The sequence below is a fragment of the Phacochoerus africanus genome, chromosome 2 (genome assembly GCF_016906955.1).
Source record: "Phacochoerus africanus isolate WHEZ1 chromosome 2, ROS_Pafr_v1, whole genome shotgun sequence".
NCBI classification, from domain to species: domain Eukaryota; kingdom Metazoa; phylum Chordata; class Mammalia; order Artiodactyla; family Suidae; genus Phacochoerus; species Phacochoerus africanus.
This window is the reverse complement of record NC_062545.1, coordinates 217,716,988-217,733,740: the sequence shown is the minus strand read 5'-3', so window position 1 is coordinate 217,733,740 and position 16,753 is coordinate 217,716,988. Positions and strand designations below refer to the sequence as shown.

Genomic DNA, 16,753 nt, shown 5'->3' with positions numbered 1-16,753 from the left:
GCAGACGTGGCTCGGATCCCACGTTGCTGTGGCTCTGGCGTAGGCTGGCAGCTACAGCTCCGATTCGACCCCTAGCCTGAGAACCTCCATACGCTGCAGGAGCGGCCCAAGAAATGGCAAAAAAACAAAAAAACAAAACTGACAGTCCCACCTGCTGCTCCTCTGGATCAACTGCCATGTTTGTATTGAAACCATACCTCCCACAGGCTGCTCCTAGCCAAATACTAAACTGAGCAGGAGAACTAATAGACTCATTCCTGCAAGATGTGGGACTCTTCTGATGGGTGACTCTGGCTCAAAGGCTCTACTCAGAGGGACCAAAACTTTTTTAGGTCTGTGATTTATGATTCTACTGAATCACTTCTCCTTCCATCTCTCTCCCCCTCCTCCAGGGTCAGACCTGCATCACAGTCTAAAGGCTCCCCTGCTTTTTCCTGCTCACACTCCCAGTAAATTTCTTACATTTTTAATATCATCTTGGTAACTGCTTCCTGGTAGCTCTGAACTAATGCACATTTAAAGATCTCAACTCTAGGGGAGGTCCCATCGTGGCGCAGTGGTTAACGAATCAGACTAGGAACCATGAGGTTGCGGGTTCGATCCCTGCTCTTTCTCAGTGGGTTAAGGATCCTGCGTTGCCGTGACCTGTGGTGTAGGTTGCAGATGTGACTCAGATCCTGTGTTGCTGTGGCCCTGATGAAGGCTGGCGACTACAGCTCCGATTCGACCCCTAGCCTGGGAACCTCCATATGCCGTGGGTGCAGCCCTAGAAAAGGCAAAAAGACAAAAAAAATTAAAAAAATAAAGATCTCACCTCTAAATACCCCAACAATCTCCCAGCTAGTTTCCTTGCATCTATCTCAGAGGCACTCTGCAAAACACACACTGAATACGTCACTTTCCTCTGTAATCACTGTTGATGTCTCCCCATTACATAGAGGGAAACAAATATTTTACCATGGCTTTGAGCCCTCCATACCTTCCTTTCCATACCTTTCTGCAGCTCAGTATTCTGCACACATGGACTACTCATCATCCTCAAATAACCATGCATGTCTACACTTCCATGACTCCGCTCATGCCATAACCTCAGTTGAAGCATTCATCCTATCTGCAGACCTGAGGAGCTATTCAATATCTATCTCCGTATAAGTAGTTACCTACAGTCAGGGATCATATCACCTTTTACCTCCTGAATCTTAAATCCTTAGTGCCTAAAGCAGTATCTTATCTTCTATAGATGTCTCTTAATACATGAGGAATGAAACTAGATGGAGGAAGGTGCAGAAATAGATTTAATGATTGTAGTCTATAACCCAATGATGACAAAGGTGAGTAGGCTGTGGATTTAGTGTATGGTCAAATGGCTCTATGTACCTTAATAGCCCTTAAGAGTAATACCATATTTAAAACACAGTATAATTGATTTCATTCTGATAGCATTGAACCTTTTTTTTTTAGAATTATTTTTTGTTTTTTTCTTCTGGGGCTGCACCCATGGCATATGGAGGTTCCCAGGCTAGGGGTCTAATTGGAGCTGTAGCTGCCGGCCTACGCCAGAGCCATAGCAACGCGGGATCCGAGCTGCGTCTGCAACCTACACCACAGCTCATGGCAACGCCGGATCGTTAATCCACTGAGTAAGGGCAGGGACCGAACCCGCAACCTCATGGTTCCTAGTCGGATTCCTTAACCACTGCACCACGACGGGAACTCCTGCAGAAGATTTTTAAGGCAGTGAAAACATCTTATATGCTACTATAGTGGTAGAATTGTGTCATTACACATTTGTCCAAACCCACAGAATACACACCAAGAGTGAACCCTAATGTAAACTATGGACTCTGGGGGATAATGATGTGTCAATGTAGGTTGAAAAAAATGTACCACTCTGATGGGGATGTTGAAAACGAGAGAGGTTATTAGGCATGTGTGGAACCAAAGGGTATGTGTGAATCTTATTTTTTGCTCAATTTTGCTGTGAAACCTAAAACTGCTTTAAAAAAAAAAAAACATCTATATTGGAGATCCCGTCGTGGCTCAGTGGTTTTAACAAATCCAACTAGGAACCATGAGGTTTTGGGTTCAATACCTGGCCTCGCTCAGTGGATTAAGGATCTGGTGTTGCCGTGAGCTGTGGTGTAGGCTGCAGATGTAGCTCAGATCCTGAGTTGTTGTGTCTGTGGCACAGGCTGGCAGCTACAGCTCCAATTAGATCCCTAGCCTGGGAACCGCCATACGCCGCAGGTGCGGCCCTAGAAAAGGCAAAAAACGAAAAAAAAAAAAGAACATCTATAAAAAAATTATTTCTACAATCTTGTTTATACTCGTCCCTTCAAAGGGTAGAAACGATTTCCCATTCCTTTGAATATGGAGCAGTCTTAGTGACTCATCCTTATAATGATATAAGTGATACCATAGGACTTCCAAGACTAGGTCATAAAAAGGAGAGTTTCTGCCTGGCTTTCCTTCTCTCTTGAATCACTGGCTCTGCAGGAATCCAGCTGCCATTTTGTGAGGACACTCAAGCAGTCAGTGGCTAGACCTGTGTGAAAAGGCACTAGGGCCACTAACAGCCAGCATCAAATTGCCAACAACATGAATGAGCCATCTTGGAGGTGGGTCCTCCAGCCCTGGTGGAGAATCCACCAACATGTGACCACAGCTTCATGAGAGACTCTGAACTGGAACCACCTAACTTAGTTGCTCCTGGATTCCTCACCCACAGAAACCATGAGGATAATAAATGTTCATTGTTGTTTTAAGCCAGAGTTTCATAATTATTTCTTTCCTTTATTTTTTTATTTTTGCCGCATATGCAGCATACAGAAGTTCCTGGGCCAAGGATCGAATCTGAGCCACAGCTATAGCAACACTGGGTACTTGAACTGTGCCAGGCTGGGGAATCCAACCTGCGCCACCAGAGAGACAATTCTGGATTCTTAATCTGCTGTGCCACAGCAGGAAGTCCTGCAGTAATTTCTTATAAAGCAAGACATAATGAATACGGTAACTTTTGCAAAGAGCCAATTTTTAAAAATATTGTTAATATCATTTATATAAAATCTTTGATGATGCTGGATGAATTCCACAATCCAAGATGAAGAGGGAAGAGTTGTTTTACATTTTAAGTTCTTCGAAATAACCTAAATGTCCATCGACAGAGGAGTGGGTCAAGAAGAGGTGGTACATATACGCAATGGAATATTACTCAGCCATTAAAAGGAATGAAATACCAGCGTTTTTAGCAACATGGATGGACCTAGAAATTATCATGCTAAGTGAAGTCAGTCAGTGAGACAGCAACATCAAATGCTTTCACTGACATGTGGAATCCGAAAAAAGGATAGACTGAACTTCTTTGCAGAACAGATGCTGACTCATAGACATTGAAAAACTTATGGTCTCCAGAGGAGACAGTTTGGGGGGTGGGGGGATGTGCTTGGGCTGTGGGATGGAAATCCTATGAAATTGGATTGTGATGATCATTATACAACTACAGATGTGATAAATTCATTTGAGTAATAAAACAAACAAAAACAAAACATTTTAAGTTCTTTCACATGACCTATTTGGCCTCTCATCACTATATGTCAGCATGTTTGTACCCTTTGTATGTCAAAAAATAAAGTCCTGTAAAAAGATTTCAATTTAAAATGGAAACCAAGTGTATGAAATGAAGAATCTCACACATGCTCCCTCAGAAGAACAGAACTTAGGGTTCCCTGGTAGCCTAGTGTATTAAGGATCCAGTGCTATCACTGCTGTTGAGGTAGGAGGTAGATGAGCCCCTGGGCTGAGAAAAGCTGGGACTTTATTAGGCAGAGTAAATTGGGCCTTGTTTCTCTTTGACACTTCAAGGAAAAAGTTAATTGCCGGAGCTGAACTCTGCTGGAGTAAAAAGGTAAGATGACCACTTCAGTCACTCCTGGGGTCAGAAAGGGAGGGTGCACCAGTCTGTAATAAGTCCTGGTATGGTCCTGGCACCCTTTGCTTTGGCATCCATCTCTACCAAAATATTCACACACATACTGGGGAGGGTTCTGTGTCCAGTCAGGTGTGAGAAATAAAACAAGATAATTGCCTAAAGGTAAACAAAGACCCCAAAGAACGGTCTTACATAAAACTACCTCTGGTACACTCCTCACTCAGGGGGATGCCCGCACCCTTGCTCCTCTTTTGGCTGTGTAATACTGCCTTGCTTCTGACTTAAATAAACTGCTTCTTTGTGTGTGCTCTCCCACATGTTGTACTGTGACTCTAACAATAAACTTTATACCTGTTTTCACAGTCTTTGCCTCCTTAAAATATTTTTGCTTTCAATAGGGGGCAAGAATCAGGGCAATTCTACTTTTACCCTCTAGCTAGTCTACTGGCTAGGATTCCTGGTTTTTCATCCAGGCTGCCCAAGTTTAATTCCTGAACAGAAAATTAAGTTCTTGCTCCAAGCCATTACTCACTGCTATCTCTCCAAGACCACTATGATGAAAGGTGGAGTGAGTTGCCCAGGAACTTTCACATGTCTAAGAGCCAATCAAAAATAAGACATAAAAAATAAAATTAAGAACTGAGATGACTGGGTTTCTGTAAACATCTGCTCTACACCAAACTGAGACTTATCTCTGGACCAAGGAATTTCTGCCAAGAATCTTTCCACACTCCAGGCAACAAACTTACTGATTGGGCTGTGGCTGCAAATCCCTCTCTGTTCTCCTTGCCCAAAAACACAGTTCACCCTAGACCCTCACTTGCTTGCAGCTTCTATAACATGTGTCTCCCAAACTGCAATTCCTCTGCTATTCCCAAATAAACGCAAATATCTGGTAATTTGAGTTTACCTCCTTATTTAGATTGATAGTCCAAAACATTTTAATGCTTAAAAATGATAGTCTAGGAGTTCCCATCCTGGGTCAGCGGAAATGAATCCAACTAATATCCATGAGAACACAGATTGGATCCCAGGCCTTGATCAGTGGGTTAAGGATCCAGTGTTGCTGGGAGCTGTGGTATAGGCCGGCAGCTACAGCTCCAATTCTACCCCTAGCCTGAGACCCTCCATATGCCTTGGAGGCGGCCCTAAAAAGACAAGAAAAAAAAAGACTTTAGGAGTTCCCGTTGTGGCGCAGTGGTTAATGAATCCAACTAGGAACCATGAGGTTGCGGGTTCGATCCCTGCCCTTGCTCAGTGGGTTAACGATCCGGCGTTGCCGTGAGCTGTGGTGTAGGTTGCAGACGCAGCTCGGATCCCGCGTTGCTATGGCTCTGGCGTAGGCCGGCAGCTACAGCTCTGATTCAACCCCTAGGCTGGGAACCTCCATATGCCGAGGGAGAGGCCCAAGAAATAGCAAAAAAAAAAAAAAAGAAGATTGGAACTTTCAGGCACACCCACTGATGGGGAAGGGGGGAGGGGCTGCAGGGTAAGTTCTGTACAACAACAGATTTGATGAGCTCCTGGGATGGATAATATATTTCTGTGCTGGGAAATTGATTCATCCCAGTTTCATGGGGAAAAAGCATCTGTGCTCAGGACCCTTCCAGACTCCACCCTGCATACCTCTTCATTTGGGTATACACCTGTATCTCTTATAATATCCTTTATAATAGCTGGTAAACATAAGGAAAAGTTTCTCTGTGTTCTGTGAGCCACTGTAACAAAAAAATTCAGACAGAAAAGGGAGTCCAGGAGTTCCTCTCATAGCTCAGTGGTTAATGAACCCAAGCTCAGATTAGACCCCTAGACTGGGAACCTCCATATCCCATGGGTGCGGCCCTAAAAATGACAAAAACAAAAACAAAACGGGGGTTCAGGAGTTCCCATTGTGGCTCAGTGGTTAACAAATCCAACTAGGAACCATGAAGTTGTGGATTCAATCCCTGGCCTCGCTCAGTGGGTTAAGGATCCAGCACTGCCATGAGCTGTGGTGTAGGTCGCAGACATGGCTCAGATCCCGCACTGCTATGGCTGTGGTGCAGGCCGGCAGCTACAGCTCCGATTAGAACCCCTAGCCTGGGAACCTCCATATGCCTCAGGTGCAGCCCTAGGAAGGACAAAAAAAAAAAAAAAAAAAAAAAAGAAAAAAGAAAAAAAAGAAAAGGTGGTTCAGTTTATAGGATTTTGGTCAGAAGCGCAAGTGACAGCCCTGACTTTTGATTGACATCTGAAGTGGGGACAAGTCCTGTGAAATCTGAGGCCATATGCAGGTAGACAGCATAATTATGCTATTAAGATTCCATCAAGGGTGAGACTACAACACTCAATTCTATAATTATGCTTTGCACATGGCATTTGGCCATTTTTTTTTCCTCAGTGAAGATACTGCCTTTTTCTTTGAGTGTTTCCCTCCTTATAACATTTACACACCAAAAACACATAGTCAAAGTAAAGGTACTGTCTTTGTTTCTAACGGAAGACATATATACATATATTTTTAAAATCTTTTTAGGGCTGTACTTGTGGCATATGGAGGTTCCCAGGCTAGGGGTCTAATCGGAGCTGTAGCTGCCAGCCTACACCACAGCCACAGCAATGCCCAATCTTTAACCCATTGAGGGAGGCCAGGGATGGAACCTGCATCCTCACGGATGCTAGTCAGATTTGTTTCAACTGAGCCACAATGTGAACTCCCATATTTCAACTTAATTTTACATTGTTTTAAGAAATCTCTGTTCCTTCCTGTAAAATTGGATTGGGATGATCATTGTACAATTATAAATGTAATAAATTAATTGAGTAATTTAAAAAAATTAAAAAAAGAAATCCCTGTTTAGTCCACATTATTTCTGTACACATACTATTTTATTCATAGTTCTTATGATGTCTTGGACATTTGAACTTTCTGTCTCAATTTATATTAAGGTAAAATCTAAGCTCCTTGAGGATAATGATTATGTTTATTTATACATTTATTCTCACAGTGCCTTGCCCACAATAAATAGCCATAAACATTACAATTTAGGCAACAGATTGTCCAAGGTATCAGATCAGCAGGGGTCTGCCTAACAAGAATAAAAAAAATATAAAGACAGAATAGACTCTGTTTTGAGAGTCTAACCACACAAATAGACAATAGCCAGAACATAGATAATCATAGAACGTTCACCCACAATCTGCAGCAACCTGCTCAGGACAAACTACCCTTGAAACCAACCTGCTACAGGTTAAACTTACAGAAAGCCATCTTTTGCAATCTCCAGTGACAACAGAGGAAAATAAACAATAACTTCTCTAACAACTAGCCCCAAATGGCTACGACTCGACTAGTAACTGACAGCTTCCCTAATCTTGGTCCCTGCTTCTAATTTAGGACCAACCAGACAAAGCCGAAAATGCATCCCAACCAACCATATAGGAAGCCCTGCTTTAGCTGGCCCACGTACAGCTTGCCCAGGACAACAGGGCACACCTGAAAACTTCCCTTTCTTTCACTGCAGGACCTTCCCGCTCCTCTACAAAACACAAGGCTGACTCCTATAGCCAGCCTTTGCTTTTCCCACTTGCTTGTCTTTTATTTCCATAGTTGTATAATGAAAATCCATTGGAATTATCCTAGATAAAAATAAAGTAATAATTGATATATGCTGGAACTGAAAGAGCTAGGAATGGCCAAAGGAGAGACACCTGACAACAGACTTTAATTCAGCTGAAAGATAACTGACGTTCACAGCCTGGGGAATAGCTGCCCTGTCTGTGTCCTTGGGGTCAGTTCAGGAGAGTGCCCAGTCCCAGCTGGGTGACAGAGTCGCCACCTACAACTACATTACACAACACCCTCCTCTGCTCACTCCTCCATTAACCATTTATTAAAATCCCCTCTAAACAATATAGCTTAGAACATTGAGTCCTCACAAGCCCATTAAAAGTCTCATTCTGACAGCTCAGCTGGTTCATTGCTGGTTGAATAACTTGAATGTTAAAGGGTTTAGTGACCCCTCTCTCTTCCTAATCAAGCTCACAATAAGCAATGTACAATTTTGTGTAAACTTTAAACTCTGCAGCTTCTGTGAAGTTATGGACTGGTTCAGTCTTGTTAGTTTGAGATGATTCCACGGAAAATACACAGAGAGGGAGACCATAGCTGAAAGTGATTGGTATGGTTCATAAACAAAGTATTTATATGTTGTATTAATTTCAAAATAAATACACAGTTATTATAGAAAATCTAGAATAAGTAAAGGAATAAAAAGAAATCTAAAACTACCCAAAAAGGCACCATCCAGGAGCTCCCTTTGTGGCTCAGCGGAAACAAGTCTGACTAGTATCCATGAGGATGCAGCTTCGATCCCTGGCCTCCCTCAGTGGATTAAGGATCTGGCGTTGCCGTGCACTGTGGTATAGGTCACAGACGTGGCTGGGATGTGGAGTTACTGTGGCTGTTGCATAGGCCAGCGGCTACAGCTCTGATTTGACTCCTAGCCTAGGAACCTCCACATGCTGCGAGCACAGCCCTAAAAAGAAAGTTATTAAAATTCAAAAAGGCACCATCCAGAGAAAGAATGTTCCAATTTACATATATCCTTCTAGTTTTTTTCCCTTTGCATATGCAGGTGGGAGAAGGGGGATTCACTTGAAGGGGATGAATCCGATAGGGTTTTGAACTGAGTAGCTTTGCTTGTTTCTCTGAAGTAGGGCTTACTATGAAGCCAACTAATGTTCAAGGTATTCTTTTAAGGCACTTCCTGAAATGTCCAAGGGGAGGGGAGCATCCCTGTGTGACAGATGAACCATCTGTACTTCCCTGACTTTGTCAGGTCACTCTGCTCTGTCCTGTACATTCTGGTCCCTCTGGCTGCAGCAGCCTCCCCCAGCCTTGTCCAGCAGAGACATTACTATTTATCCTTCAATACCCAGCCCTGGTCAGCACCTCTGTCACTCCTTTGCTCGCCCTGGCAATGGACCTGAGTGTTGTCACTGTGTTCTCACTCTGTTGCTGCATTTCCACTAGTGAAGTTGGCAAATGGCAGAGTGATCCCAGTGTGACTGGACTTGTGCATGCCTGTAAATGGGATACTTCAAAGTCAGGACTTTGAAGGAATTATCTAATTTATACACCCACCCCGCCTTGTGCAAGTTTCTTATCCTCTGTATGCCATGGTTTCTTCTTTAAAATGGATAATGGTAGTTATCTCACAGGGTTGTAATAAGGATTAAATTAATACATGAAAAGCACTTTTAAAAGTGCCAGTACGACTTTGCTGTAAAGCAGAATTTGGCACAACATTAAAAATCAACTATACTTTAATAAAAAAATTTTGGAGTTCCCGTCAAGGCTCAGTGGTTAACGAATCTGACTAGGGACCATGACGTTGCAGGATCCATCCCTGGCCTCGACCAGTGGGTTAAGGATCCCGCGTTGCCGTGAGCTGTGGTGTAGGTCGCAGACATGGCTCAGATCCTGTGTTGCTGTGGCTCTGGCATAAGCTGGCAGCTCCGATTAGACCCCTAGCCTGGGAACCTCTATATGCTGTGGGTGCAGCCCTAGAAAAAAGGCAAAAATAAGACCAAAAAAAATTTTTTTTAATTTAAAAAAGTGCCAGTAACTGGTAAGAACTACATAAATGTTCGAAATAAAGCTATGCATTAGAACTAACCCAAGTATCTCCATGCTGCTTACATCTTTCACAATCTTTTTTTTTTTTTTTTTTTAAGCAATGAGGGATTCAAGACCCATAACTAACTCTTATTAGTTTTCTCTGTACAAGGCGAACAAATATTTGGTCTAGAATTCCTCTCTGACTACAGCAAGAACACAGGCATTCAGCATTCACGTGAAATCAAGTTTGGGTAATGCTGCTCCACTGGTAAATGTAAATGCTACTACTAAAGGTTACTGTACCAATTTCCTCTCCCCACATGGAACACATTCATTAACAATGACCCGTGCATACCTGAGTAAAGCACTGATGCCTTTCTGATGCATTCTGTCCCCCCATCCCCTCACATCCCCTTCCCTACCCCAACTCACTTCCAAGAAGCCAGCTTTATTGGAGAGCCATCCCACTTCAGGGCAAGGGGTTGCAGGGTGGGGGGGACTTCTGACTACAGTATTTTCTGAGTCACCTCAGACTAACCAGGTGGAGTCAGTCCCAAATCTCACAGAAGCCTAGTTTAAAGTATACACTTAAACTGCAAATTACTTGTCAGAATCCTGCTTCTAAAGAGAGGAGGAGAAATGAAATACCCCAAGGTTCAAATTATTCAGCTGGAAAGAAGCAGCTGAATTAAAAAAAGTCAAGACAGGGAGTTCCCGTCATGGCACAGTGGGTAACGAATCCGACCAGGAACCATGAGGTTGAGGGTTCGGCCCCTGCCCTTGCTCAGTGGGTTAACAATCCGGAGTTGCCGTGAGCTGTGGTATAGGTCGCAGACGTGGCTCGGATCCCCCGTTGCTGTAGCTCTGGCGTAGGCCGGCAGCTACAGCTCCAATTCGACCCCTAGCCTGGGAACCTCCATATGCCGCGGGAGCGGCCCAAGAAATGGCAAAAAGACAAAAAAAAAAAAAGGTCTAGACAGCTTTGACATGGTTCCTCCACTCCAGTGCTCATGAACATTTTATTTTAGTATATTGGAAAAGGGCTGACCTAAACAGTCCCTGACTTTGAAAGTCTCAGGAAGGCATTTACTCATTCAAATATTCATCAATGGCTTCACAGGTGAATTTTATCAAACATATAAAGAGGAATTGGTGCCCATCCTCCTGAAACTCTTTCAAAAGGTTGAAGAAGAAGGAATACTCCCAAAGACATTCTATGATGCCACCATCACCCTCATTCCAAAACCAGACAGAGATACCACCAAAAAAGAAAACTATTGCCCAATATCATTGATGAATATAGATGCAAAAATTCTCAACAAAATCTTAGCCAACCGAATCCAACAACATACCAAAAAAATTATACACCATGACCAGGTTGGGTTCATCCCAGGTTCACAAGGATGGTTCAACATACGCAAATCAATCAGCATCATACACCACATTAACAAAAAAAAAAGTCAAAAATCATATGATCATCTCAATAGACGCACAAAAAGCATTTGACAAAGTCCAACATCCATTCATGATCAAGACCCTCGCCAAAGTGGGTGTAGAGGGAACATTCCTGAACATAATCAAAGCCATTTATGATAAACCCACAGCAAATATAATACTCAATGGGGAAAAACTGAAAGCCTTCTCCCTCAAATCTGGAACAAGACAGGGATGCCCACTCTCACCACTGCTATTCCACATAGGTTTGGAAGTCCTAGCCACAGCAATTAGACAAACCAAAGAAATAAAAGGCATCCATATAGGAAGAGAAGAGATCAAACTGTCACTGTATGCAGATGACATGATACTATACATAGAAAACCCTAAGGACTCAACCCCAAAACTACTTGACCTGATTCATAAATTCAGCAAAGTAGCAGGATATAAGATTAACATTCAGAAGTCAGTGGCATTTCTGTATACCAGCAATGAAATATTAGAAAAGGAATACAAAAATATAATACCTTTTAAAATTGCACCTCACAAAATCAAATACCTTGGAATATACCTGACCAAGGAGGTAAAGGACCTATATGCCGAGAACTATAACACTTTAATCAAAGAAACCAACGAAGATGTAAAGAAATGGAAAGATATTCCATGTTCCTGGATTGGGAAAATCAATATTGTAAAAATGGCCATCCTACCCAAAGCAATCTACACATTCAATGCAATCCCTATCAAATTACCCAGGACATTTTTCACAGAACTAGAACAAACAATCCAAACATTTATATGGAACCACAAAAGACCCAGAATCGCCAAAGCAATCCTGAGAAACAAAAACCAAGCAGGAGGCAGAACTCTCCCAGACTTCAAGAAATCCTACAAAGCCACAGTCATCAAAACAGTGTGGTACTGGTATCAAAACAGACAGACAGACCAATGGAACAGAATAGAGAATCCGGAAATGAACCCTGACACCTATGGTCAATTAATCTTTGACAAGGGAGGCAAGGACATAAAATGGGAAAAAGAAAGTCTATTCAGCAAGCATTGCTGGGAAACCTGGACAGCCGCATGCAAAGCAATGAAACTAGAACACACCCTCACACCATGCACAAAAATAAACTCCAAATGGCTGAAAGACTTAAATATACGACAGGACACCATCAAACTCCTAGAAGAAAACATAGGCAAAACACTCTCTGACATCAACCTCATGAATATTTTCTCAGGTCAGTCTCCCAAAGCAATAGAAATTAGAGCAAAAATAAACCCATGGGACCTCATCAAACTGACAAGCTTTTGCACAGCAAAGGAAATCAAAAAGAAAACAAAAAGACAACTTACAGAATGGGAGAAAACAGTTTCAAATGATGCAACCAACAAGGGCTTAATCTCTAGGATATACAAGCAACTTATACAACCCAACAGCAAAAAAGCCAATCAAGCAATGGAAAAATGGGCAAAAGACCTGAATAGACATTTCTCCAAAGAAGATATACAGATGGCCAACAAACACATGAAAAAATGCTCAACATCGCTGGTTATAAGAGAAATGCAAATCAAAACTACCACAAGATACCACCTCACACCAGTCAGAATGGCCATCATTAATAAGTCCACAAATAACAAGTGCTAGAGGGGCTGTGGAGAAAAGGGAACCCTCCTGCACTGTTGGGGGGAATGTCAACTGGTACAGCCACTATGGAGAACAGTTTGGAGATACCTTAGAAATCTATACATAGAACTTCCATATGACCCTGCAATCCCACTCTTGGGCATCTATCCGGACAAAACTCTACTTAAAAGAGACACGTGCACCCGCATGTTCATTGCAGCACTATTCACAATAGCCAAGACATGGAAACAACCCAAATGTCCATCGACAGATGATTGGATTCGGAAGAGGTGGTATATATACACAATGGAATACTACTCAGCCATAAAAAAGAATGACATAATGCCATTTGCAGCAACATGGATGGAGCTAGAGAATCTCATACTGAGTGAAATGAGCCAGAAAGACAAAGACAAATACCATATGATATCACTTATAACTGGAATCTAATATCCAGCACAAATGAACATCTCCTCAGAAAAGAAAATCATGGACTTGGAGAAGAGACTTGTGGCTGCCTGATGGGAGGGGTAGGGGGGGGAGTGGGAGGGATCGGGAGCTTAGGCTTATCAGACACAATTTAGAATAGATTTACAAGGAGATCCTGCTGAATAGCATTGAGAACTTTGTCTAGATACTCATGTTGCAACAGAAGAAAGGCTGGGGGAAAAATGTAATTGTAATGTATACATGTAAGGATAACCTGACCCCCTTGCTGTACAGTGGGAAAATAAAAAAAAATTTAAAAAATTAAAAAAATAAAAAAACAAATATTCATCAATGGCTTGCTTCACAAACATACAACTCTTCACTCTGAGCATCCAATAAATCAGGATTCTGATCTCCTAAAATTGAAATAGATAAGGTTTCCAGCTATCCCCAGGGCTCGTTCAATTCCAATGAAGGAAAAAGGGCACATTTTCTTCTATGAACAAGGTCCCTGACATCAGGGGAAATGGTTCAGATTTGAAACCATCAAAGAGAGCAGCCCTCAGCACAGCTTGAGTTATAGCATCAGCCAGCTGGAGATGGACCTGCTTCATACCTCAAGTTCTCTAAAACAAAATCAAGATTGCCTTCTAAACATCCCTTCTGCTCCGAAACCTAAAACAAAACAATTGCCTTCTCTTCACTTGACTCCACAGAGAGTAAGAGATAGCACTTTTATGATTTAAAACCATAAGAATTCTGGGGTTTTGTTTGTTTGTTTGTTTTTAAATCTCTTCAGCTCTGCCTATCCCCTTGAATGTTTCTGTGGATTCTTGCTCAGTCCATGGAAGTCAAACGCTTACATAAAAATACCTTTGAAAGGCAATCTTCAGCCCACTAAAATATAAAATAAAATTCTAGGAGAGTCTATGAGTAAACTAAGATTTCTTAACCAAGCATGAATTTTATTTGTGTTCTGTAAAAATCACTCAGATTTTAAAAATACTACTGCCTTTCAGTTGGTATAAATAATAAAGTTTGGATGTAAAATAAAATAATTTGAACACTTGGAAACTACTTCAAATGTATAACTTTGGGAGAGACGGCCAGGTGTCTGGGTCTCCCATATTTGTCACTTCCCTATTTGTCTGATTGCAGGCGAATCCTTTTTCCCTTCTGAATATCCTGAGGAGCAAAGTGACACCTCTCAAGCCAAAGAATGGGAGAACCACAGCCCTGGGCAGGTGCTTGAAGAGGTGGGAGTCCTCCACACGTGTTTGTGCACTGCCTTCCTCCTGGGAAGTTTCCTGGCTCCTCTCAGAGCCCTGAAATAAAGAACTGACTGCTACGGTAAATAAATATTTCACTGGGTCCCCCTCCTTGCAGTACTCGCCGCTGTTACACAAATTCTGGGTCCTGAGCAATCCTAACACACAGCTGAAATCTCAGAGACGAGAGAAGACAAATAGGCCAGAGCAAGTGGAGTTTCCCGGTCACTTACAGATAGGGTCATCCATTTTCAAGGGTCTTTTCAAGCGGATGCTGGCGGGGACCGTCTTCTCAATCAGCTCATCAACGCTCTAAAATTAAAATGCAGGTCCGTGAACACTAAAGGCAGAGGAAAGTGCTTCTGAGTTAAAAGAGTCACCTCTGTATTTTGCATGTACAAAGGCTTGTGGGAACTTCCTTTAAATTGTCTAATTACTGTTTCTTTTTAAAAAGAACAAACCAAAAATCACTTGGAGAAAAAAAAAATAATGACCCGGGGTAGTGATACGGCCACTCCGGGTTAACTTCAGTCGGCAACCAGAGGTAATCGGATAGATCAAGAGGTCCTTATTTTGCAAAGTTAGAACTTATCGGCAGGGCAATTTAGGTTGAAAAATACGGTTTTGAGGCGTGAAAAGGGTGGAGAAGTAAGCGGCTGGGAGAAAGCTAGGGGACACAGACAGAGAAAACGGGCTCGCTTCCCCACCACGGCCCCGGACTAGGGTGCAAGTCCCATGCGGAGCAAAGCAGAGATCCTGAATATAGCTGGAGGCCGCGAGGGCAGAACCCGGGAGGGCAGAGCCGAGGCCCCGGAGGGCCGAGATGGGGTCCTTACCGCCAGCCCCAGGGCCTGTAGCATCTCCCTCTGGTCTTTGTCCCCGGGTCCGATATGCCTCCGAGCGAAGTCGTCGTGTCTGGGCAGGAGGCGCTCGAGGAGGCGCGAGGCCGCAGCCCCGCGACTGTCCCCGCCACCGTCCCCGCCACCGCTACTGCTGTCACGGCCCGAAGGCGCCCAACGGAGCCCCGCGCCTCCAGCCAGCCGGCGGCTGCCTCTGACTCCACAACCCAGGCGCAGCCCCCAGGCCCTGGCGCATGTCTGCATGGTCGTGGTCGCCGTCCCTTGCCCCGGCCCGTGAGGGTCAGCCGCGCTTTCCGCCCCTCTTCTGGTCGCGGTTCCCTGGGTGATTGCTGCCCTGGGGTAGCTGGAGCCCCTTCCCGCTGAATGACCGGAAGGACAGATTGAATTTCAGGTGCAATGAATGGGTGCCGCGCTGAACCGGAACACGCGCGTAAAGTTGTTACTCCACGCAAGGCACCTGCTCCGCACACTTTAAGCTTCGGTCTGGGGGTGGGCAGGGGGATAGGGCCAGCAAACGCTCGACCAATTAGAGTGAAAGGAAGGGCAGGGGAGGAGTCTACCCCGCCCCCGCCCCCTCTCCCTACCCACTCCTCAGGCCCTCGGTGGAGTCGCGCTGCTCCTGCCCAGAGCTCGCCACCCTCGGTGGTTCTTACTCCATCTCTTGTTGATGTGTGGCCGGTGCGCTCCATGCGCTCGTGCCAGAGGCCATCGGGAAGTGCCTGGGAGATTCAGCTGAGATGGAAGATGATTCCGACAGGGAAGCCAGACTCAGAGTTGGTTAGTCTCCATTAATATTGAGGTATCTTTCGCTGTCATATCTCATGGAAACCAGTATAGGCAGATGAGAGTTTTTATATCGTTTTGGAAATCGTGGGGAAGTTACTCAACTTCTCAGCTTCGGTTTTCGAATCTCACACACCTGGATGGGATTTAAAAAGATATTAGACACTGAAAGCACTGCCGCAACACTAGCCTCCCTTTCTCTCTTCCCCCAACCTCCCTCACTGGCTTGTATGAGTTTGCGTGTGTATGGTATAAAAATGCAAAAGAAACAAAAGTATACATTTTGCACTGTCATCTTATTTGGGAGATTTTCTGTACCTGGATATTTTGTAAATCATCTATCACTTGAGTTTTTGTTTTTTCTTGAGATTTTTATAGAGAATAAACTTTGAAAATGACAGAAGTCATCAGAACATGAGTTGTACTAAGACTAGGGAAAAATAGAACCTGTCCTCTTTCTCCTCCTAAGTGTTGTCCTTCAGTCATCTTCAGCACACAGTTCTGCAGCTGACAGGCAGAGACTAGGCAGAGAGGCAGGAAAATATAAAATGAAAAAAACAGTAGGCAAAATGTTTGTGTATGGCGGGCAGGGGAGTGTGATGAGCTAGAAAGGCTGGGATGAATGCCCACGAACAGCTTTTCATCTACTTGGAATTGAAATTATAGCCTTCATAAAAGTGGGGAGATATCCTCCATGCTAGATGGGGGGGTGGGGGGAAAGAAGTGGAAGCATCTATGTATCACAGGAACTGGAAGCCAGACAACTATAATTCCCAGATTGGCTCCAGGATTCTAGATATTATTGGTCTTGTGACAACAACA

At 43.6% G+C, this 16,753-nt stretch overlaps 1 protein-coding gene across 1 annotated transcript in view; it reads right to left on the bottom strand.

Annotated features, from left to right (window-relative positions):
• Window positions 1-15,631, bottom strand: part of GLDC (glycine decarboxylase) — a 108,377-nt gene extending 92,746 nt beyond the window's left edge. The window contains exons 1-2 of the mRNA XM_047767662.1: window positions 15,125-15,631; window positions 14,522-14,600 (exon numbers count right to left, since the gene is read on the bottom strand). Coding sequence (XP_047623618.1) covers window positions 14,522-14,600; window positions 15,125-15,391 — 346 coding nt within the window. The 5' untranslated portion in view covers window positions 15,392-15,631. The remainder of the gene's footprint in view (window positions 1-14,521; window positions 14,601-15,124) is intronic.
• Between the last annotated feature and the right edge of the window lie 1,122 nt (window positions 15,632-16,753).